At 34.7% G+C, this 26652-nt stretch overlaps 1 protein-coding gene across 1 annotated transcript in view; it reads left to right on the top strand.

The window, feature by feature from the left end:
• KLHL4 (kelch like family member 4) overlaps nucleotides 1-26652 on the top strand; it is a 90295-nt gene that overhangs the window by 34729 nt on the left and 28914 nt on the right. Inside the window, exons 2-6 of the mRNA XM_006096993.3 lie at nucleotides 7804-7971; nucleotides 11144-11280; nucleotides 14076-14272; nucleotides 19580-19792; nucleotides 22655-22841. Coding sequence (XP_006097055.1) covers nucleotides 7804-7971; nucleotides 11144-11280; nucleotides 14076-14272; nucleotides 19580-19792; nucleotides 22655-22841 — 902 coding nt within the window. The remainder of the gene's footprint in view (nucleotides 1-7803; nucleotides 7972-11143; nucleotides 11281-14075; nucleotides 14273-19579; nucleotides 19793-22654; nucleotides 22842-26652) is intronic.

Below are 26652 nucleotides of genomic sequence, written 5' to 3'. Positions count from 1 at the left end.
CATCCAGGCATAGGAGATCCACTGAGCCATTCATGCTCTTTATTCTCTTTGTCATTTCTTTAATCCTTCACCGCCCCTCCTCAGGCTCACCGAACCATTGGCTGTGCTGGCACGGCACATTTGATAAAGTACTTGTTCTGTTCATTGATTTTGTTTCTGAGTTCATTGAACTGCCTATCTGAGTTTTCTTTCATCTTGTTGATTTTTTTTTTCAGAATTTCAATCTTGAATTCTCCATCATTTAAATCACATATTTACATGTTTCTAAGTTTATTTTCTAGATATTATTCATTTTCTTTTTGAGCTGCTTCATTACCTTGGTTTTTCATGGTATTTGATGGATTCCTTCTCTGTCTCGGCATCTGTGTATGAGTGCCATTTCTCTAGTAGATTGATAAGAAGTCTTTATATTGTTTTCCAGTAGGAGGTGCTGAATCACAAGTTTTTACATTATTTTTCACATCTTTGCGTGGTGATAGGAAATGGCCTCTGTTCCCTTAGAACAGTGGTTCTCAACCTTCCTAATGCCGCGACCCTTTAATACAGTTCCTCATGTTGTGGTGACCCCCAATTTCATTGTTACAAATTGAACATAATTAAAGCATAGTGATTAATCACAAAACAATATGTAATTATATATGTGTTTTCCGATGGTCTTAGGCGACCCCTGTGAAAGGGTCATTCCACTCCCAAAGGGTCGCGACCCACAGGTTGAGAACCGCTGCCTTAGGAGGTGGGTGCTTCCCCTGTGATCTGCTCATCGGAGTCCCAGAAGACCAACTGTTCAGGGTTTCAAATCTGTGAAATCCCAGATGCCGCCAGAAGTTCAGCCTCAATGTGAGATGGGGATACCTGGCCACCTCCTTTGTTGCCTTGCTCTCACAACATTGGTAACCAGCGGAAGCTGTTGCATCCCCCCCTGCATTTCCACCAGACCCTGGGAGAGTCTCAGAGTGTCCCTTTCACTCAGAGAAAAAGTGTTTCTGTAATACTAGTCCTCGAGTTTGAAGATAATGTGCTTTGCAAACTGACACTAAGGATGAGGGGAGGCTAGCTCTGGGAGATTAAGGAAGGCAGTCAGGCCCTGTGGATTCATTTCTCTGCCTGGAATGCTGATTGCCAGAAAACCATGGCCGCACCTCTGTTCTTAATCCCTGCCCAAGTCACTGGGCTCAGCTGTAGCTCATACTGCCCATTCCTGCATGAATGTTTACTAAATCTCTTTGCTTCTCCTTTTTGAAGGTACTGCCAGCCATAACCTGATTTCTCCGCTCTTTGGGCTGAGCTCTGCAGTGAGCTATGGGCTTCAGAGATGAGTCCATGACTTCTTTGATCTCTTCTCCCTTCTCACCTCCTGGTTCACTCCCACTTGCCCAGGTTTAGATGTTTCACTGTGCGAATCTCTCAGATGTGTTTGTGCGCTGAACAGGGAATCATTTGTTGAATTATAGCTATTCAAATTGTTGAAACTTCAAGGGGAGAGACTAAGAGGATCTCTCACACTGGTGTTCCTCTTTCTCATGGCACTTAAAGCATAGTGTTCTAAATATTAACAACAGTTATAATTGCATAGATGGCCATATGCTTTGAATTCAATGAAAGTATTGTATGCTCTTGCTTTATATTATTCATATATATTTCCTTTCAAATAACAATTTCAGTCTTTTAAAAGAGCATCTTAAAATAGAATCACATCTGATATATTACAATAGTTATTTAACAAAAAGGGATGCATCATTTCTTTGGAGAAAATTATCTATTTACTGTAAGTTTAGAAAGGTTTAGAATAATGGTTTAATTTATGTCACTCAGAATCAAAATATTATCTACATGAAATCAAATTTTTTAATATGTAATACATATAGCTATCATAGAGAGAGAAAACTTTAAGTTTGTGATCTGTTTTTGAGATTTAAGTCATCCGTTTCCATGACTCCAAATGTAATAAAAAGCTTAAACTGCAATAGTATTAAATTATGTGCATAAATTAATACATTCATTGGACATTTACAGAATGCCTTCTCTTTTTCAGAAAAAGCATATGAATTAATCTTAAACAGCCCTCCAAAAGAGAGTCAAGTATAAAAATTTTATTTAAGCAATAAAGTTCTCCCCTGGATTTCAGAAAGCAATATTTATATAATCAAGCAAAACATATAGAAATTAATTTTGGGGGGTTAGCTTTACATTCCCTAAATAAGAATATCATCTTTGCTGTAATGAGTTTTAGGAACGTAGGCAGCACCATTAAAAGAATTTGGAGTTTCTAGTTAATCTTTCATGGCTCACTTGAAAGATGGAACAAATGGCTGACAAAAAAAATAATATTATGAAGCTACTTGAGAACATAAATGCCTAAATACAAATTTATGCACTCTATATTATCAACATCTGTTCTAGGCCTTTACATTTAAACTTTGTCAAAGGCATGCTCTCTAATATAACTGGTTTCAGATTGTCAACTTCATATTTGAAAGTATTTCTGAGGATCTCCAAGAATATAGAGTATGTACATATTTTTATTGTAAATTTTATTTATTTATTGTGTTTTTTATCTTTTTGTTGAAAGTATTCCAGATATCTCCCTTTTATTTTCCCCCATTGACTCCCTTCTCCCCAATCCTGGAGGCATAGAAGAAGCATACAACAGACTGAGCAATCTTAGAGGGAAGGGGGAGAGATTAACTAAAGAATTTATGTGCATGTATGCATAACCCAGTATTATATTGCCAACTAGCCTTCCAAAGAGGCTGTTAAAATTAATAATCTCACCAATTTATTGAGATAATGCCTTCTATTCTTTCTCAAATTAAAATTGTTACAAAATAGTTTTGCAGAAAAACTACTACTCAGAAAAACACAGGAACCTCAAATATTTTATTTAAAATTAAATAAATCCAGACAACAGTAGCTTCTGCTATGTCAGCACAAGGGCAGATTAAGAAGCTCCAGACCCTCATTCCTCCATGGGAACATCAAATAAACAACTACAGACTGATTAAAATAACTTTGTGAGAGTTCTGGAAACATATACAACAACCAAGCAAATGACCAACCAAGAAAAAGCCACATTCAAATTGGGAGGAAATTTCATAGCATTTATGCTTGCTCTGGTACCATCCCCATCCAAGGGTGACATGGCATATTGGGTGGAAGGCAACTTACTTTTTAGTTTCTCTTCAGGATACAAGGGAAAAAGTGGAGCTTGTTTGAAACATTTTCTGGTCTCACTGTGGGTTAGTCAAGAAACTGATTTCAGTACAGTAGCTTTCCTTATCCATAGGTTTGCTTTCTGTGGTTTCAGTTACCCACAGTCAACTACGGTCCAAAAATACTAAATGGGAAAATTCCCAAAATAAACAGTTAAGTAGTTTTAAATTGCACACTATTCTGAGTAGTGTTTTGAAATCTCATGTCATTCCACTCCAGAACCTGAATTGTCCCTTTGTCTAATGAATCCACACTGTATACACTGCCTGCCCATTAGTCAATTAGTAGCCTGTTCAGTTATCAGATTGACTGTTGTGGTATTGCAGTGCTTGTGACCAAGGTACTCTTATTTTACTTAATAATGGCCTCAAAGAGCAAGAGTAATGATGCTGGTAGTTTAGATATGCTAAAGAGAAGCCACATAATGTTTTCTTTAAGTAAAAATGTGAAAATTCTCAACTTACTGAGAAAAGGACAAATGGTATGATGAGGTTGCTAAGATCTATAAGAACAAATGTTCTATCAATGAAATTGTTAAAAAAGAAAAATAAGGTTATGCTAGTTGGCTATTATACCTTTAACTACAAAAGTTAAGGCCACAGACACTGCATGGTAAGTACTAAGTTAAAATGGAAAATTAAATGGGTGGAAGACATGAACAGAAAATGTGTTGTGATTGACAGCAACCTATGATGGCAGGAAGTATTGATCCTATGCAAAGAATTCAGCAGAGGATCCCTTAAAACAGTGGTCGGAAAACTGCGGCTCGAGAGCCACATGTGGCTTTTTGGCCCCTTGAGTGTGGCTCTTCCACAAAATACCACGTGCAGACGTGCATGTACAGTGCGATTGACACTTCGTGGCCCATGCACAGAAGTCGGTATTTTGTGGAAGAGCCACAGGCAAGGGGCCAAAGAGCCACATGTGGCCCGCGAGCCCCAGTTTGCCGACCACTGCCTTAAAACAAGGGATATCAAGCCATTTACTGTAAGTAAGGAAAGGCTATGCAGATTCATGAATAAGTTTGGCATTTTACCATCTCATATCAGCACAAGAAGAAGAAGAAGGATGAATGCAGTACAATAATATATTTGGGGACACAGAGAGAGTTCATATTCACATAACTTTTATTAAAGTTTACTGTTATAATTTACTATTAATTTTTGTTGTTTTTTTCTTACTGTACCTAGTTTAAAATTAAATTTATCATAGGCATGTATGTATGTATAGGAAAAATAGTATGTATAGGTTTTGCTACTATCCACAGTTTCTGGTATCCACTGGGGATGTTGGACTGTATCCCCTGCTGATAAGGGAGGGGCACCATTGATTTACCTAACTTAGAGCTCAGATGAGAATGGTAGTATAGTTTGTATCTCAGATTGGAAGCCACAGAATCCAATGGCAGGCATCAAACACATGAAAATTGCAATGGGAATGCAGACTTGTAAACATCTGGAGTATGGGTAAAGGAATACAATAGAATATCTAGAGATCACAGGAGAAATATAAGTGAGATTTAAAGAAATTAAGAATATATATATCTCCAGCCATGTATATGAAAGATAGTGGGGTAAAGCACACATGTAAGCCCACAGAGATCCATACCCAGAAAAGGCCCGAGAAGACCTCAAATCTTTATGCTGAGCTTTTTTTCAAAGACTTGTTCCATATTTCTCTGACTGGCTTATTTCACTTAGCATAATGCTCTCCAAGTCTCTCCATGCTGTCTCAAAGGGTAAGTGATCCTTCTTTTGGACAGCTGCATAGTATTCCATTTGTAAATGTACCACAGCTTTTTATACACTCATCTACTGATGGGCACTTGGGCTGTAAGATCTGGAGTCCATTCAGTTTTTAAGAAAGGAAAACCTATGCTCATAGAAAATAAGTGACTTGTACAAAATCACATAGTCAACTAGCAGCAGAGCCTGCACTGGGACTCATGTTTTTATTTTAAGTTATTTGGCTTTTTTCTTCTCAGTCTTTCAGACTTTTATTTTTTTCTCTATTGATTAAGGTATTACATATGTGTCCTTATCCCCCCATTGTCCCCCACACCCCCATTCATGCCCTCACCTCTCTGGTGTCTGTGTCCATTGGTTATGCTTATATGCATGCATATAAGTCCTTTGGTTGATCTCTCCCCCTACCCTCCCCTACCTTCCCTCTGAGGTTTTTCGGTCTGATCGATGCTTCTCTGTCTCTGGATCTGTTTTTGCTCATCAGTTTATGTTGTTCATTATATTCCACAAATAAGTGAGATCATGTGATATCTTTCTCCTATGGCTTATTTCGCTTAGCATAATGCTCTCCAGTTCCATCCATGCTGTTGCAAATGGTAAGAACTCCTTCTTTTTTACTGCAGCATAGTATTCCATTGTGTAGATGTACCACAGTTTTTCAATCCACTCATTTGCTGATGGGCACTGAGGCTGTTTCCAAATCTTAGCTGTTGTAAATTGTGCTGCTATGAACATAGGGGTGCATATATCCTTTCTGACTGGTGTTTCTAGCTTCTTGGGATATATTCCTAGAAGTAGGGTCACTGAGTCAAATGCGAGTTTCATTTTTAGTTTTTTGAGGAAACTCCATACTGTTCTCCACAGTGGCTGCACCAGTCTGCATTCCCACCAGCAGTGCACGAGGGTTCCTTTTGCTCCACATCCTCACCCGCACTTCTCTTTTGTTGATTTAAGTTATTTGGCTTTAAAGGGAAAATCTCATCCCTAGCTTCTGGTGTGCCTGACAAATTTAACACCATTAGAGGTACAAACTTTTGGATTTAGTTATTTTTTGTTAAAATACTGAACTTCTTACAAGAGGTAACTAATTCATGCTGTTGTAAGTTCTTAACCTCTCCAGTGTACTTCCAGATCCATGGAACCATTTGAGGGCTGAGTATTATGATTAGCAGGAGACAGAGCAGGGCAAATTTTAGTTCATAGGGAAGTCCAGGGCCCTTCTTATTTGATAGAGAGGGTCAAAGTAGGGGATTTTGGGTCACCATGCAGCAGTGTGAAACCATAGGGCATTTAGGGAACTAGAAATAAGGGACAGATAGCACAAAAAGAGAGAGACATAAAAAATAAACAAGTGCATTTTGTAGCAGGTAATTTTAAAGAAAATTTATATCATCCTACCCTGATTAGCCAACCAATATTGTGGCTGAATATCTCAGAGTCTTTAAAGGTTAAGAAGATTCAGAGGTGAATTTTTTATTTGAATTAAAAAGTAAAAAAGAATAATGCCACCCCAGACCAATTGTCTTAAAAAAAAAACAACCAACAACACAGGCCAAGTTGTTGGTGAAGGAACCTAAAACTAATCCTGTCTGGTGGTTGGAAAATGATGCATGGAAACCAGAAAGGTGACAAGCAAAGTATGTAAGCATGCTCACCCAACCGTCAAATTTCTAAGATTCCACTGGTTGTAAATTTCTATGTGCTTGTGGTAGTATTTAAATCTACCATTTTGTGATGTTGAAAAGACACATCAACATATTTCAATGTTGTAAAATCAACAGTTATCCTATTGTTCTAAATAGTCAAAGGATACAAAGTTCCAGTTAGAAGATGGATAACTTAATTTGGGGGATTCTAATATACAGAATTGTGACTAGTTAATAGTACAGTATTATATACTTGAAAATTGCTATAAGAGTTGAATTTATATGTTCTTACCATGTGTACACAAAATGGTAACTATGTGAGGTTATGGATATTTTAATCTCATTGTGGTAATCATTTCACACTATCTAGGCATACGAAATCATCATGTTGTATACCTTAAACTTACACAATGTTGCCCAGCCAGAGTGGCTCAGTTGGCTGACCATCATCTTGTGCACCAATAGGTTGTTGGTTCGATTTCCGGTCAGGGCACATATCTGGCTTTTGGATTCGATTCCCAGTTGGGGCACCTATAGAAGACAATCAGTCGATGTTTCTATCACATCAGCGTCTCTCTCTCTCTCTCTCTCTCTCTCAGCATGTCCTCACATGAGGATTAAAAAGGGTATATAAAAAGTAAAATAAACTTACATGCTGTTATATATTAATTATATATCAATAAAGCTGGTAAAGAAATATAAAAGATGGAAATATGTATATTTTCTTGAGAGGTTTAACATATTATAGAGAATGTCATGGAACTCTAAAGCTTAAGATTATACAAGAAATACTTCTAATTTCTAACGAGTACACCATGAAGAAGCTTCAGGTTATAATCAAATCTGAAAAATATTGTGAATCCTGCCTACAATATCATGCCTAATGTCATTATTGTAATACCAACAAAAATTAAAGATATATGCTAGCATTTTGAAGTTGATGCTTGTGTATATGACAATTAATACTAGCCCTGCAGCTGCACCATACATAGTATGGTTAAATTCCTGATATAAACACCATCACACTTTACTTGAATGGAAGATTAGGCAACAATCATAGTAAATTATTGAGAATCAGAGTGAAAAGTTTAGTTTACTGTACTCCAAAATGTTTCTTTTAGGAGTTGATGTGCCTAAATTTCCACTGTACATTAGCACACTCACTAGGAGAAACCATATTCTCACTCTTATCCCCCTTTCAGATTACATCCACAACATCCTGAAGAAATGAATCTCAGCATACCAGAGGAGGAGTTCCATGCTGTAAACCATGCAGAGAAAACGCTCCATAAAATGCAGAACTACCTGAAAGAGAAACAACTCTGTGATGTGTTCCTCATTGTTGGACACCTCCGAATCCCAGCTCATCGGTACGTATCCTTATGCAGACAGAACATTTGGTGATTAGAGTATGAATGAACAAGCACGAATGAAAAAGAATCAGTTCATTGATTACAAATTGGAACACAGGAAAATAGATTTTTATCATCCTATAAACCCTACCATTTGCAACAGCATGGAAGGATCTGGAGAGCATTATGCTAAGTGAAATAAATCAGTCAGAGAAAGAGAAATATCACATGATCTCACTCATTTGTGGATTATAATGAACAACATAAACCAATGAACAAAAACAGATCTAGAGACAGGGAAGCATTTATCAGATGCTCAAATCTTAGAGGGAAGGTAGGGGAGGGTGGGGGTAAGGGAGAGAGAGCAACCAAAGGACTTGTATGCATGCATATAAGCGATGGACGCAGACAACAGGGGGTCAGGGGGAGGGCAAGACTGGGGGATGAGGGGACAATGGGGGGATAAAGACACATTTGTAATGGCTTAATAAAAATTTTTTAAAAACTATGAAAAAATAAGAAATAAAATAAAAAGCATTACCGTATGTCTTTTAGCCTTCTGTATATCCCATTGGGGAAAGTGTCTATTTAGGTCCTTTACCCATTTTTTATTGGATTGTTTGTCTTCCTTTTGTAAAATTGTATGAGTTCCTTATATATTTTGGAAATTAACCCCTTATCAGATATATCATTGGAAAATATGTTCTCCCATACAGTGGACTCACTTTTCATTTTGTTGGTGGTTTCTTTTGCTGTGAAGAAGCTTTTTATTTTGATGTAGTCACATTTGTTCATTTTCTCCTTAGTTTCCCTTGCCCTAGGACAGTGGTCAGCAAACTGCGGCTCGTGAGCCACATGCGGCTCTTTGGCCCCTTGAGTGTGGCTTTTCCACAAAATACCACGTGCGGGCGCGCACATACAGTGCGGTTGAAACTTCGTGGCCCATGCGCAGAAGTCGGTATTTTGTGGAAGAGCCACACTCAAGGGGCCAAAGAGCCACATGTGGCTCGCGAGCCGCAGTTTGTCGACCACGGCCCTAGGAGATGTACTGGCAAATATATTGCTATGGGAGATGTCCAAGCTTTTGCTGCCTATGGTTTCTTCTAAGATTTTTTGGTTTCATGAATTACATTTAAGTCATTTTATCAATTTTAAATTTATTCTTATGTATGGTGTAAATTGGTGGTTTAGTTTCATTTTTTGCACATATCTATTCAATTCCCTCAACACCATTTATTGAAAAGACTATCTTTACTCCATTTTATGTTCTCTCCTCCTTTGTCAAATATTAATTGAGCATAATGGTTTGGGTCCATTTCTGGGGTCTTTGTTCTGTTCCATTGATCTGTATGCCTGTTCCTATGCCAGTATCAGGCTGTTTTGATTGCAGTGGTTCTGTAGTATAAATTGATATCTGGTATTGCAATCCCTCCAACTATGTTCTTTCTCAGGAATGCTGCAGCTATTTAGCATTTTTTTTTGCATTCCATACAGATTTTTGGAGTGTGTGTTCTAGGTCTGTGAAATATGCCATTGGTATTTTAATGGGGATTGCATTGAACCTATAGATTGCTTTGGGTAGTATGGACATTTTAATGATGTTGATTCTATCAATCCATGACCACTGGTTTATATTTTTCTTTCTCTCTTTTTTCAACACCCTATAAATTTCCAAGTATAGGTCTTTTGCCTCCTTAGTTAATTTTATTCCTAAATGTCTTATTTTTTTTGTTGCAATGGTAAATGGAATTGCTTTTTTTTAGTTTCTCTTTCTGAGACTTCATTATTGGTGTATAAAAATGACAATTTCCGGGTGTTAATATTGTATACTGCTAATTTTGCATTGTATCCTGCTACATTGCCAAACTCATTTATTAAATCCAGTAGTTTTTTGGCGGACTCTTTAGGATTTTCTATGTACAGTATCATCTCATCTGCGATAATGACAGCTTTACTTCCTCCTTTAAAATTTGGATGCTTTTTATTTTTTCTTCTTGTCTAATTACTGTGGCTAAGATTTCCAGTACTATGTTGAATGAGAGGGTTGCTTGTGGGATTGAAGACTGGTGTAGCCACTATGGAAAACAGTATGGAGTTTCATCAAAAAGTTAAAAAAGGGCCCTAGTTGGTTTAGCTCAGTGGATAGAGCGTTGGCCTGCGAACTGAAGGGTCCTGGGATTGATTCCATTCAAGGGCACATGCCCCAGTCATGGGCTTGATCCCCAGTAGGGGGCATGCAGGAGGCAGCCGATCAATGATTCTCTCTCATCATTGATGTTTCTATCTCTCTCTCCTCTCCCTTCCTCTATGAAATTAAAAAAAAAGTTTAAAAAGGAACTGCTATTTGACCTAGTAATCCCACATCTAGGAATATATCCTAATAAACCCAAAACACCAATGAGAAAGAATATATGCACCGCTATGTTCATAGCAGCAAAATTTACAATAGCTAAGATTTGGGAACAGCCCAAGTGCCTATCAGTATATGAGTGGATAAAAAATCTGTGGTACATCTACAGAATGGAATATTATGCAGCTGTCCAAAAGAAGGCTCTCTTACCCTTTGAGACAGCATGGAGGGATCTGGAGAATATTATGCTAAGTGAAATAAACCAGTCAGAGAAAGATAAGCATCACATGATCTCACTCATATGTAGAATCTAATGAACAAACTTAACTGATGAACAAAATAGATCCAGAGACAGAAGCATGGAACAGGTTGAGGCATCTCAGAGGGAAGGTGTGGGTGGGTGTGGGTGGGGAAAGATTACCTGGGGAAATTAATATGCCTTTATACATAGCTCATGGACACAGGCAATAGTGTGGTGAAGGCCTGGTAGGGGTAGGTGCTAGGTGGAGGGGGTCAATGGGAAAAAAGGGGCACATCTGTAATACTTTCAACAATAAAGATACTTTTTTTTTCAAAAGCTTTACCGTTTATTATTCACTTCCCTGTGGGATATTTAGAAGATCCAAACTTGAAAAATTGATGAAGAAAAACATCACAAATCCTTTAAAAGAATATCAAGTTACTATTTGCCTTTCTAATTTCACTAGCTTTACTGAACTGTGAAAGTTTTATAGAAAAAAAAAGAGTCTCACCAGTGTTAAAAACTTTCTGACTGTATTTCATGTTTTTCAGTAAGATCATGGACTGATTTATTTTCTTACAAAACCTTCTTATTTCCAGGTTGGTTCTCAGTGCCATGTCTGATTATTTTGCTGCAATGTTTACTAATGATTTGCTTGAAGCCAAACAAGAAGAGGTCAAGATGGAAGGAGTTGATCCTAATGCACTTAATTCCTTGGTGCAGTATGCTTACACAGGTAAGTACTTGGCATATATTAACTCAATTAATCCTTACAATAATACCATATTATATAACTCACATTATTATTATTCCTATTCTACAAGTTAAAAATTAAGAATAGACTACTTAAATAACTTTTCTAAAGTAATAAGGGGCAGAACCAGGATTTAAATTCAATATATTAATAAAAGAGCAAGAGGTAAGAAATATGATATTAAAAAATATGACCATAAGAGAATAGAGCCCTCTCTCTCTCTCTCTCTCTCTCTCTCTCTCTCTCTCTCTCTCTCCTCTCTCACAATATGGGTATACTCTCATTTATAAAAATGAGACTAGAAGTCGGATATTTTTAACTGTACATTTGAAATATGTACAATCTCTTCATTTGAAATATTTAAGTTATGTTTACTCAAATTATAAAACAGATATAACAGGATGTGTTTTGGGGCCAAATAGTATGTATGCATATATGTATGTATGTTTATCTATGTATATAGTCATTCATTCATTCATTCTAACTTTATTGAGGAATAATTGACAAATTGTATATATTTAAATTTGTCACTTTACAGTGTGATGATTTGAGGTATATATGATTACAAAGATTGAGATATTTAATGCATACATCATCTCAAATAGTTCTCTTTTTGTGTGTGGTGAAGACACCTAAGATTCACTCTTAGCATAAACTACAGTCACTACATTGTGCATTAGATCCCCAGAACGTTTATAACTGAAAGTTTGTATCATTTAACCTACATTTACCTTGTCTAACTCTCACCCCTTGGCACCAACCAATTTACTTGCTTTTTCTATGAAATCAGCATTTTTTATTCCACATACAAGTGATACTATACTTTTTGTGTCTGGCTAATTACTTAACATAATGTCCTCCAGTTCATCCATATTGTCACAAATGGCAATATTTCCATATTTCTCATAGATGAATAATATTCCATTATATATATAAACCTATTTACATATGTACACATTTTCTTTATCAATTCATCTGTCAAAAGACGGGTTGTTTCCATACCTTGGCTCTTGTGAACAATGTTGCAATGAACATCAGAGTGCAGATATGTCTTCAAGATCCAATTTCCTTTCCTTTAGATATTTACCCAGGGGTGAGGTTTCTGGATCATACATAGTTCTATTTTTTTAAATATTTTAGGAACCTTCTTACTGTTTTCAATAATGGATGTATCAATATAAATTCCCAGAAACAATACACGATTCCCTTTTATCCAAAGCCTCACCAATGTTGGTATCCCTTCTGTTTTTAATATTAGTCATCCTAACAGGTGTGAGGTGATATCTCATTGTAGTTTTGATTTGCATTTCCCTGATGACTAGTGATGTCCAGCATTTTTTCATGTTCTTATTGGCAATGTGTATATCTTCTTTGAAAAAAAATGTCAATTCATGTCTTTTGCCCATTTTTAATTGGATTGATTTTGTGTTATTGAAATGTATAAGTCCTTTATATATTTTGGACATTAACCCCATCTCATGTATATGTTTTGCAAATAGTTTACCTCATTCTATCGGTTGCTTTTTCAGTTTATTTTTTGTTTTCTTTGCTGTGTAGTTCCTTTTGTTTATTTTAGCTTTTTTGCTTATGCTTTGGTGTCTTATCTAATAAATTATTGCCAACACCACTATCAAGGAGCTTTTTTGTTATGCTTTCTTCTAAGAGTTTCATTTATTTAGAAATCAATATCCTAATATCTAGGCCAGATTTCAATGTCTATAGCAGGTGAATCTTTAGGTCTGAAACAGAATAGTTCATACTTCTCTGGGTCTCATGAAATATAGGCAGGGCTCTTCCTTCAAAATCCAGGACAAGAAACAACACAAGACAATCTGCTGATGGACTGGACCCCTTTGTAACATATTTTAGAGGGTAAACCCAATATAAAGCATCTCATGGTATGTATTACTCTTTTCTTTATGGTTTTGCAACATATAGAAATAATAGTAAAGTATTTTACAAGGCCAGTTTATACAATTTATAAAATCCATATGAAATATCAATATTTATTACTTACCTATAGCTTGGTTTAAGCAAAAAAGTGGAAATTTAACTTATCAAAATAACATAACATTTGTAATAATTCATATAATATTTGCTCCAAAATAATACAGATATATCAATATAAATGAAACAGTTTAATTTCTCTGATTTCATTTTTAAAGATTCTTTATAGATATTTTTAAAATAGAACCTATTTCTTATACCTAATGAAATAATAATACAAAGCAATTCTTATTTTAAGGATTGTTGGCAACATTTTCTCTTTTTTTGAGACAGTATCAGGTATCAATCCCAGGCATAATATTTAGGCCAAGTTATCCTTCTTAGCTAATAAATACATATGACAAAATGGCACATAAGCTCAGTGTTCTTATGTACTAAGATGTTTTTCCCACAAGTGACAGATGCCTATAATGGCCAATGTATTACCCTTATACAAGATTGCATTATACTCCTTAAGTCATAATATGAACAGTTTTTTATTTAAGATTTAGATGCAGGACTAAGATAAAGAAATAAGTTGCTCTTCTTTGCAATGATAGTATTCAATGTTCATGTGCTACAGTGGTTTTTGATAATCTAGCCTAGCCTCTGTCAGCCATCTTATTAGAGTTTATACAAACTCTCTTGTATATGTTGGCTTTAAACGATGGTTGCTGTACTCTTGAAAATATAGCCTCACTAATGAGAGAAAGTGAAAATTTCAACTAGCTAGCTTATTTGTGTCCTACTTTATGAGACATAATCATTCTTTACTTTTTCAAACCATCTAGGTGTCCTGCAACTGAAAGAAGATACTATCGAAAGTTTGCTAGCTGCAGCTTGTCTCCTGCAACTGACTCAAGTTATTGACGTCTGCTCCAATTTTCTCATAAAGCAGCTCCATCCTTCAAACTGCTTAGGAATTCGATCATTTGGAGACGCCCAGGGTTGTACAGAGCTCCTGAGTGTGGCACATAAATACACAATGGTAAAATCAACTGATTCAAACTAATTTATAGTAATGTATTAACCCAATATCTAAGTTACTGATTTTTTGCTGATATGTTTATGTATATGTATACATAAATATATATATATATATATGTATACATAAATATATATATATATATACCTATGTGTTTATAAAACTTTTCACATAAATATTTTAGTGTGGGATAAAATTAAAAGGCAATGTAAATTCATATAATTTACAAGTGACTTGCAAATAATAGACATTAGATTAAAATATGTGTCGGGTTGAGCTGTACTCAATCAAGTTTCTCGTTTTTGAAACTAAAAAAGGTTTACTTGAATCTCAAAGCCTGAAGAAATGAAAATATTGCCCCAAATTAAATTATACAAGTATATATTTCAAGTCAAATCCACACTATTAAGAAAATATAATTTTTCTAATATTTTGCCCTATTAGAATTTTAATTTTTAAGTTTGTGCAAATTATGATTTATAATGAAAATATTCAATAAAGAAAAAAATTAATGGATTAATATTGATTGGAATGCTTAAGAACTATAAAATAAGTAAATCAGACAAATTCTATTGTATGGACTTTTTATGTCTTAATGAAAACATATTTTGGTTAAAAGCAATTTGTAGTCCAATCCCTTAACTTAATTAATTTTAAACCACCTCTCAATTCTATTAGTAATTATAATAAATTGAATAAACACATTCTTTTATGCTAATTCTTTGAAAGTTGCATGGGATAAGACTATGTTTATTCAGACAAGTGAAAGTGACATGAAAGATTGATCATCTGTAGTGAGGCAAGAAAAAGTAGACATATGGTAAACATACTCTTACCATTATCAGGATACCAATTGCCTAATGTAAAGAAGAAAATCAACTTTTTAACCTCTGAAGCAGGAAACAACATAAGAGATGGATCTTTCTGTGACAATCAAACAATCAAAAAATAAATATTTACAGCTAAGAAAATTGCCACAGTAAAAAAAAAATAAAGATTCAATACTAAAAGGCAAGTATATAAAAGTGAAGAGTAGAGAAAAATATGCCTAAGAATAAGATAAAATTAACATTAAAATTTAGGATTGAGATGCATATAAATGAAGATTATTTTTCTAGAGTTTTATACTGACCTTAAAATTTCCAAAGTTCTAAGATTTGAATTCTTTAAAAAATTATTGTAAAATTTCCCCCCTCGTCTTTCCATCTTTGGTCAACTTTGAAATATGAAGTTTCAAACATATTCCAGAAGCAATGGCATTATGTGGAGAATTATAATGGATTGGTGTTTTAACATATGTCATTTAGTTATGCTATTTATATTATTATATCCTAAATATAGATACCACATAATTTATCAGAACAGCAATTATGTAGTTTAAAGGTTAATCCTACCTTAAAAACCAAACATGGAAAACTTCCTGTTAAATTACTTAAATGGTATCTTACTTTTGCAGACAAAACACATGCTGATAAACAGCTTGAATTATTTTTGTTGCTCAAAATCAACTGCTCTTCCTTTTCCTATTATGTGATTTTTAAAGCAGGATGTGCATAAAAACAATATTGTTCTCTTCTTTAATTCCTCTTCTTTAGCTATTTTAGTGTATATTATAAATGGAGTAAAATTGGTAAAGCTCTTTTTATAATACTGTATTAATAGTATAAAAACACAAGTGATTTTAAAGATTCAATTACAATTGTTTGAATCACAGTATATGTAAAACAGATTAATCTCCCTAATGTGTATGGGCCCAACCCAGAAATGTCATCATAGACACATTCAGAATGTTCAGCCAAAAGTCTAGACATTTCCTGGTTCAGTCAAGTTGATGCATAAAATTAACCACCATAATTATATAAACAGTAATCTACATTGATGAAACATTCAGCAAGTATGCTAAATTTACAACAATGTAAATGTAGATTTTAAAAAAATGAATACCAAACCAAAGGTACAAAAAATATTCTTAAGAATGAGTATAGAAGAAAGTTTTCCATTGAAATTAGGAGCAAATAATTCCAAAATAAAACAACATAAAATTAATATTTAAGCTTAACTAAATGTTCTCTATAGTACTGTATATTCCAATGCCACATCTAGATAATTCAAACCAGTAAATTTATTTTTTATTTACACTAATTACCTATATCACCAGGCTATTCTCAATGATCGCATCAGGCAGCCACTCTGAAGCTATAACAAAGTCTATCAAAAAATCTAATTTCTATATATATTTAAATATGACCATCATATAAACCATTTTAATCATTTCTTAACTTTCTCAGAGGCATAATTCAATTTTATTGACTGTATCCGACCCATATTAACCATTGAGTGGGTTTTACACAATGAGCCAATTCATAGGAAGAAGTCAAATGATCAAATTAAGTGTTTGGAAGAAGTTGATTCCAACTCTCATGGAATAACTTTGAGGGGTTCAAGACTTCATTGGAGGAAGTAGCTGGGAAAGTGGTGAAAAAGCAAGAGAACTAGAATTAGAAGTGGATCCTGAAGATGTGATTGAATTGCTGCAGTCCTATGACAAGACTTCAATGAATAAGGAGTTGCTTCTTGTGAATGAGAAAAGAAAAGTGGTTTTGTGAGATGGAATCTACTGGTGAAGATGCTGTGAAGACTAAAAAATATTGAAGTGACAACAAATGATTTAGAATAGTACATAAACTTAGTGGATGAAGCAGCAGCAGGGATTGAGAGAAATTATTCTAATTTTGAAGGAAGGTCTGTGGGTAAACTGCTAGCAAATAGTATTGCGCGCTACAGAAAAACCATTTGTAAAAAGAAGAATCAATTAATTCATCAAACTTCAGTGTTTTCTTATTTTAAGAAATTTCCATAGCCACTTAACCTTTAGCAGTTATCAGCCTGATCAATCAGCAGCCATCAACATCAAGGCAAGACCCTGTACCAGCAAACATATTATTTCTCAAGGAAGGCTCAGATGATGATTAGCATCTTTTAGCAATGAAGTATTTTTAATTAAGGTATGTACATTGTTTTTATAGACATAATGCTATTGCATACTTAATAGACTACAGTGTGGTTTAATATAACTTTTATATGCACTGAGAAACCAAAAAGTTTTTAATGACTTGCTTTATTGTGATATTCAGTTCTTTGTGGTGGTCTGTAATTGAACCTGCAATATCTCCAAGATATGCCTATACTTTGACATTTACTGCACAGGAGACCAAACAATTCACACAGCCTGTTTTCCTATCAGAATAATTCTACTCCTCACAAGACCACATTGGTGATGACAATATTTTTTAAAGAAATCCGTTAAGTTTGAAGTGTTATACATGTGTAATGTATTAGTTGTAGGACTAGCTCCACTATTTTGCTATAGGTTAAAGACTTTTCAAACAAGGTCATCTGCTACATGTAAAGACCTGAGTCTCTGAATTGCTTGCCTTAGTCACAAGAGGGAAGTTTGTCTAAATAGGCAAGTTAACTTCCATTTATGGTGTCAGAGCTTCTTGAAGGGTCTGTCAAACTTGATAGTTGTTGTATGGATAAGTTTGCTATTAGGCTAACTCAGTTCCACAATGATTAAACTCAGAGTGGAGCTGAAGAAGTGATATGATTTATCCAGTTACTCAGAAGCCGTCTTAAACTGCTTCCAGAATAATATTTATTTATTGTAAAATGTAAATTACCAACTAGATATGTTTATCTTCATTTCAGAAGCATTTTTAATTGCATTTAAAAATTGAGATCTTTACTATAAAATGTTGAAAGCAATCATTGTGTTGTTAAAGAAAAATACATAACATTATAAATTGGAAAAATATATAGTGGTGTTTCAATAAAAGAAAATTGAAACAAGGCTGCCTGAAATTTGATGCTTGACAAAATACAAGACAACACACTGACAGAAGAGAAAATTGAGGCATATTATATAAAAATTGAAAGATAATTTCATCCCCCCTTCCCCCCGCAAAAAAAACATGGGAGACTCTTTTATATTATTTGGAAACTGCAGATTGTTATCCATTCTAAAAGATACCTTTGCCTTGGTAAATATGTGACCATGCTTTTCCATAGGAGAACATATTTTTTCATCAATCTTTTGTTTCACCTCAAAGAAATTCAGTGGGTTGTTTTCTGTGTTGACAGACAGACCTACTTCTCCCAAGCATCCAAAAAAGCCTCCAACTTGAAAATTTTCAGCCTTTCTTTTAAGGTTTTTGGCTAAAGACCAACAGACCAGTGTGACATCAGTCATTTCTGGAGTTATAAGCTGTTGTGACCTACAACAGCTGAAAGAGAAAAGCACTCTTATCAACTTGGATACTGTCAATATGAACTCTGAAGTGGTTAGGGCCATTCCTGGGTTCTTAAATAATTTCAAGTAGAAGCATTTGGCTCCTCAACTTCAGAAGCCTTCTGCATGCCCCTTGCCATAGGCAGCAATAGCACCTGTTAGTTATAAATGCATATCTCTCTCTCTCTCTCTCTCTCTCTCTCTCTCTCTCTCTCTCTCTCCACACACACACACACACACACACACACACACAGGCGCGCGTGCCTTTTGTGAAGTTTCAAAAAGTGAAATTCTTTGATATGCTTATTTTGTTAAGAAGTTTCTAAAGAGCCTTAGCTGGTTGATCTCTTACCCAACCCTCCCCGGCCTTCCCTCTGTAGTTTGACAATCTGTTCAGTGCTGCTTTGCCTCTGTATCTATTTTTGTTCATCAGTTTATAATGGTCTTTACAAAATTAAAAAAAAGAGCCTTAGCTGGTTTGGCTCATGGATAGAGAGAGCATCAGCCTGCGGACTAAAGGGTCCCAGGTTCGATTCCGGCCAAGGGCACATGCCCAGGTTGCAGGCTCAATCCCCAGTAGGGGGCGTGCAGGAGGCAGCCGATCAATGATTCTCTCTCATCATTGATGTTTCTGTCTCTCCCTCTCTCTTCCTCTCTGAAATCAATAAATTTAAAAAAATATTAAAAAAAAAAAAAAGAAGTTGCCGAAACCGGTTTGGCTCAGTGGATAGAGCGTCGGCCTGCGGACTGAAGGGTCCCGGGTTCGATTCCGGTCAAGGGCATGTACCTGGGTTGCGGGCACATCCCCAGTGGGAGATGTGCAGGAGGCAGCTGGTCGATGTTTCTCTCTCATCGATGTTTCTAGCTCTCTGTCTCTCTCCCTTCCTCTCTGTAAAAAATCAATAAAATATATTTAAAAAATAAATAAATAAAAAAATAAAAAAATAAAAAAAATAAAAAAAAAATAAAAAAAAAGAAGTTTCTAAAGAACAAAGTTTCAGTAGATGACCTCTCTTTTCTAGGAACACTTCATCGATGTAATAAAGAACCAAGAATTCCTCCTGCTTCCAGCTAATGAAATCTCCAAACTTCTGTGCAGTGACGATATTAACGTGCCTGATGAAGAAACCATTTTCCATGCTCTGATGGACTGGGTGGGGCATGATGTGCAGGCTAGGCAACAAGAACTATCCAAGTTGCTTACTTACATCAGACTGCCATTACTTCCACCACAGGTATGAACATTTACCAGTAATATAATTATAGTTCAAACTACCACTTGTCATTAATCCATTCCTGATTTTTCCCTTTTATTTTATTCAGAGGAATTTGGGTAATTGTAATGTACAGGATTTGTTTGGCGGAAGGACATACCCAGTCTTTAATCAGCAATATTAATGATAAGAGAGAGGAAACAATGATTTTTGAAAACTACAGATAATCCCCATTATCTAATGAGCATCCTCATTAGTTTTAGTTTGCTCTCACCAAACAGAACTTATAACAAGCAGGAAAAGTGACTAGGCTAACTTTTTCTTTCCCTGCCTACCTTGTAGGCAAGGTGATAATAATCAGTATAAGAGCATACCAGAGGGGATTGTAGAAAGGAGTTAGATTCTACCAACATGAATAATTAGCTACAAGGATCGAAAGAGTACTATATAGTAGTATCAGATGCACTAAAGCAATATTATACTAATGACATCTCCACATTTGTGCTAAAGGCTCATAGTAGAAATCATTCTTAAAAAACACACCCTTGGATAAGATTCAGGATTGACCCACCTCATACTGAATTTTAGTATGTGAAATCTAATGAGGTTAGAGTGCAGTTCTCTCTACATAATTCTACCATTGGTGATAATCACAATTATTTCTGTGTAGCAAATTGGCTGATAGTATATATAATTTACATATTATATATTCATGAATATGTTACACATATACACACTTCATTTACTGTATAGACTGTAGCTAAAGTCCTCAAATATCATCCACTTTGGAAGGAGGGACCTTATCTGTACTAAGTGAGGCAGTAGTTTCATAAACATTAAAATTAATTTATTTTCAAAAACTTACTAATTAAATGTTAATGTTGAACTTATGGTTTCTCTAGCTTGTTAACTTGTAGTTGTTAATTAAATCTCATGGAACTACATATTTGTTCTTAGGAATCTGTCTGTATTTAATGAAAAAACACTGACTAGCCTCCTGGGTATAGCGACATTATCCAAAGGGCAAGGCAATAGTAACATCAAAAAGAGAAACATTAAAATATATATGTCATGGTAGACCCAAGGTTCAGAAACTATAAAAAATGTATGTATTCTTGTGAATGTATATATACTTGTGTGTGTGTTATTCTCATGATATGGTCTATTTGATGCTCTAAAGCAGTGCTGCTCAAAATGTCCCTGGACCAGAAACATAGCCTTGCCCGGGAGCTTGTTAGAAACTCAGTCACTCACGTCCCTACAACAAACCTACTGAAATAATTTCTAGGGGGTGATGCCCAGAAATCTGTTTTAACAAGTTCTCCAGATGATTTTAAAACATGCAAAAATTTAAGATGCACTGGTATAAAGGATCAGAACCCTTTAACTGTACAATGCTGTAAGTCTATATGATATTCTTTCAGCAAGATGCTTAGTTTGAACTTCCCTTACTTTATTGGAGTGGGGAAATTTCCAGCCCAAACACAAAACCAGCGGTTCCTTGGCCTCCCGCTCCTGAGTAGGCCTTATGCCTAAAATGCGGTCATTGGAAACATTTCCTAATGATGGTAGTGGTGGGCAATAGCATACAGAATATACACTTCCAAAACAAGTTTAATAGTTTCCTTAACAAATACCCTAGAAATTAAATATATTTTTAAATGGTCATAAATCTCTGAAGAATATTTTTTTGAAAGCAACAACTATATAGCCCAGTTTTCAAACATATTTTCAGAAGTGTATGAATTGAGAAAATGCCTGGGGTTTCACTAGCTAAGTCAAAACAGGGATCTATCAGCGATGACAGGTGGAGCAAGAACAGAGCTAGGGTTAACCAGTACAGAACAGGAAACTTCTGTGAAGTTTTATGGAGTGAGGCTAGCACCTCCACTCCAACAATCTGCTTGTTATTCCTCCCTATGACACTGTGGACCCAAAACTCAAAGAAATTAATCTAAATAACCCTTGGCAAAATTCTGAAACAAAGCTTAACTTCTCAACTCATTTCAGGAAAATAATTTACCTAGCTCTTATCCCATTCAATAAATGTTTTATTGACTGCCAGGGAGTAATGTTTAGAAGTATTACTCACCTAATAGTGCTAATGTATTAGCTATTACTAACACAAGTTCCTTACTGATGTTATAAATATACATGTAAATAATTTTTTAAAAAGACCTACTTTCAGAATACTTTACAAAAGAGATTTAATGATAAAGATGCAACCTCCTATGGGTAATATTATTTTATTTTAACTGGACATGTTTGTACTACCTCCCCTAAATCCACCAAAAACATGACTGCTTCTCTAGCTACATGCCATATAGACCAGCGGTTCTCAACCTGTGGGTCGCGACCCCTTTGGCGGTCGAACGACCCTTTCACAGGGGTCACCTAAGACCGTCCTGCATATCAGATATTTACATTACTATTCATAACAGTAGCAACATTACAGTTATGAAGTAGCAACGAAAATAATTTTATGGTTGGGTCACAACATGAGGAACTGTATTTAAAGGGCACAGAAGGTTGAGAAAGAACCACTGCCATACACTGAGAGATGCTTGCTTTGTGTATACAAAGCCATTCTCTTTGATTGCATTTTATGAGTGCTCTTTCATTCCTTGAGATTATATGCATATATACTTAAAAGATGAATATGTCAAATAAATCTTCATAGATCATTAGCTAATACCATGAGGCTTTAAATCATTTTAAATAATAAATGAACATAAACTATGTTACTAAATAAGTTAAAATGTTAAATAATAACAGATATACATTTGAATTAGCTTGAGTTTTCTCCAAAGTTATATAAATAAAAATATGTCCTTTCTAATGGGGGGCTCTTCACCTCATATACCATGTGTCATTACTTTTCAGTTACTGGCAGATCTTGAAAATAGTTCCATACTTACTGGTGATCTTGAATGTCAGAAACTTCTGATAGAAGCTATGAAGTATCATCTCTTACCTGAAAGAAGACCTATGATGCAAAGCCCTCGGACAAAGCCTAGAAAATCAACTGTGGGGGCACTTTATGCTGTGGGAGGCATGGATGCTATGAAAGGTAACAGAAATAAATTGATTAATTTAGAAAGTATTATTCAAAAAAGCAGATATATTTGCAACACTCTCCAAATTATGAGGATAATATTAAAGTCACATTTAAATGTATGCATCTAAAGCTAATTTTCATAAATAGGGTACTTTACGTAATTTTGTAACTTTTTTTCTTATCTTATGGGATAAAACCCTTTAATTAGTGTTGGCTAAATTATTAATAGAAACTTTGATGGCAGAAAATTTTTTAATTGAAGTACTCACTTTGTAGTACAAGACATTGTCAGGGTAAACTTGTTTACAGTGTACTATAAAAGGGTCGAGTTACTCCAAATTTGTTTTCTGAAAGAAATAGAAGATTGGTCCCTAACTCCTTGCTGTCAATTTCTTGTTATATGCTCAAAGATAAGTTAAAAAGAACCTTGATGTAATGATAGCAAGCTCAAAAATTCAAACCTGGAATAAAGGAATGGTTTTACATAAGAATTTTATCAAACAGAATAGGGAACAGTTTCTGAAGCCAACATATCTACCATGAACCCTTCTTAGAACCAATTTTTCTATAGTCCTACCTTTTTACACTTTATTTTTCAGTCTGTAGTAGCCCCATGTTGCCAAAACAATGAGGCAAGGGTTTTGTAATTAAGAGTTAACTGTAGGGTTTGGTTCAGTGGATAGAGCGTCGGCCTGCAGACTGAAGGGTCCCAGGTTTGATTCTGGTCAAGGGCCTGTACCTTGGTTGAGGGGACATCCTCAGTGCGGAGTGTACAGGAGGCAGCTGATCGATGTTTCTCTCTCATTGATGTTTCTAACTCTCTATCCCTCTCCCTTTCTCTTTGTAAAAAAATCAATAAAATAAAAAAGAGTTGACTGTGTAGGAAATAAAACCAATCCACCTAAAATTTGTCAAATCACACATATAAATGTTTTGATGCCTGTAGGAAATGATGCAAGAGTCAAAATTCTGTGTTATATATTCACACACACAACTGGAAATTGGAAGACTCTATAAGAAATGCAACAGTTAATCATAAAACTATAAAACAAGAGCTTGCAATTATTTCCAAAGTAGTGCAATATCTTCACAGAACTAATGTTCTTCAGAAAATAACAAATACAATAAGATTCTATATTTAATTTCAAGTCTGACAACTTGATATTTTATTGCATTTTGTTGAATAGAATGAATAATAGCCACCTTTTAAAATGTGTCTTGTTTCATGTTTAAATTAAAAGGGTACTAAATATAAAATGCAAGCATAATTATCCCTAGTTTCTGATTTAAAACAAAACAAAACAAAACTAACCTGCAAAATAAGAAATGGAAAATTTGGGGTTTATTTGTTTGTTTGTTTTTTGTTTATTTTCTATTTTTGTTACTTTTTCAGGCTCCTGTTTCAGTTAACATTGCATAAGTGAATGTGTTATAAAAATGGTAATAAATCAGACAGAGAATGAAAAATACTATATGGTTTCACTTACATGTGAAATCTAAAACAAATTAACAAACAAAGCAAAACAAAAACAGACTCATAGAAACAGAGACCAAAAGGATTCTTACCAGAAAGGAGGGAGTGGGGTGATAGGTAAAGAAGGTGAAGGGGAAAATAGTCAATAATATTGTGATAAGTTTACAGGGTGACAGATGGTAACTAGAATTAGTGAATGCTCACACTTTAAGGTATAAAAATGTCAAATCACTATATTGTGCACCTGAAACTAATATAACAAATATAATATTGTATACAAACTATACTGAAATTTAAAAAATAAATAGTAGTATCTATAATTCCTTCTTAGTTTCTAAAAATGAGTGAAATTGGCCCTGACCAGGTAGCTCAGTTGTTTAGAGCATCCTTCCAATACACTAAGCTTTCAGGTTCCATTCTAGTCAGGGCACATAATAGAATCAATCAATAAGTGCATAAATAAGTGGAACAGCAAATAAATGTTTCTCTCCCTTCCTCTTTCCCTCTAAAATAAATTTTTAAAAGGCCAGTCCAAAAGGCCACATATTATGTTACTTTTCATATTAAATGTCCAAAATAAGGAAATACATTGAGACAGAAAATATATTAGTGGTTTCTTAGCTCTGATGGGCTGGGAGTTGATAGCTAAAAGATACAAGGTTTCTTTTCAAAGTGATGAAGTGTTCTAAATTGACTGTGGTAATTGTTGCACTTATCTGTAAATATATTAAACACCATTGACTTGCACGTTTTAAATAGGTGAATTGTATGGTGTACGAATTCTATATCAATAAAACTGTTTTTATAAGAATTATGGAGAGGCCCTGGCTGGGCAATTCAGTTGGTTAAGAGTCCCATCCCATTATGCCAAAGTTGTTAGTTCAATGAGGGCACATACAAGAATCAACCAATGAATGCATTAATAAGTGGAACAACAAATCTCTCTCTCTCTCTCTCTCTCTCTCTCTCTCAATTCAATAAACTAAAAAAAAATTAAAAATGAGTGAAATGTATGCCTATAATTCCATGACTCTATTAACATGTTTTCATATGGAAGGAAGTAAGGCCATCATTTTGAGATTCTCTGAGTACCTAGTGTATGGAGATATAACAGGCTTTATGTATGGGAAGTTGCAGACAACTATAATTATAGTAAAAACTACTATTTTTGAGTACCTGATCCTTGATTAGGATTTTGTAAACATCATTTCTAATCCTCACAACAATTCTACAAGATAGATTTTATTACCCAAATTTTGCAGATGATGAAACTAAGGCTCTTTAAGGTTAGACAGCCAACTCAAGGACAAATACTTAGGAATATTGGAAATAAAATTCTTACTCAGATTCTATGTCCCTATTTGCCATACTGCCACTATTTTAGAAGAAAGAAGAATGACAACAACGAAATTGACCCCTCTCTTTGCAGGTCTTAGAATCTATTGGAAAACCAGGGTGAGCACTTAAGGGGGAAAATTAAAGAAAGAAAGAAAAAAAGAAAAAAAAACTAAGTATAGCAAAAACATTAAGGGGTAGCATTTATCTATGTCAATCAGCATTACATCTAGAAAATGTACCTGTTCACATTATTTCATATAACTATAAAAATAATTTTTATGTTATGTTTTTTTCTCTTACAATGTCGTGTTTCATTTATCTTTGTTTAAAGATACTTTTTGAACTTTCACCTTTTGATGTTTAGGAAATACAGTACTTCCTCAGTCTTTAGTTTCCTCTCTGACTCCTACAATTGACTTAGAATTAGTTGTTAAAAATAGATATCACACAAGTGGCTCAGGTTAACTATAACTCCTACCATGTATATCAAAAGAATCATCAGAAAGTTGTATGAGCAGAGAATAAATATTTAAAAATTGTCAAATGGTAAAACTTGGGCTTTTGTACATATAAGGTATTCAGTAATATTTTGTTTATTAAAACAATGAATTCTGAGTGTATAACAGGGGACACATTAAAGTCTACTACAGTCATTTTTAGATTATTTTAAAAATAGATGGAGGAAATTACTACATGGGATATATTCACAACTACAGGAACTATCCTGTTCCCAACAATATTACAAAGTTTGATTGGTTTGTTCCCTCTTGAATGAATCATAATGAGGGTTGACTAGGAGCTTAAAAATGAAATGAGAAACAATACTTGTAATATTTTAGGGTAGAAGCTTAATTTACACAGAAAAATTATAAAGTGCTTCCTTAAGAGAGAGATCAATAAAAAAATCTTAGTGCTCGCATTAAATATAGACCTGCCATACTAAGCTAGCTAGAGGACTTATATTTTGATTAGTTGGAACAATAGTGGAGGTGGGGAAATGGGCTGAAGAAA

This window comes from Myotis lucifugus, unplaced genomic scaffold, assembly GCF_000147115.1.
Source record: "Myotis lucifugus unplaced genomic scaffold, Myoluc2.0 scaffold_192, whole genome shotgun sequence".
In the NCBI taxonomy this organism is placed as follows: domain Eukaryota; kingdom Metazoa; phylum Chordata; class Mammalia; order Chiroptera; family Vespertilionidae; genus Myotis; species Myotis lucifugus.
This window is presented reverse-complemented; position numbering and strand designations above follow the sequence as displayed.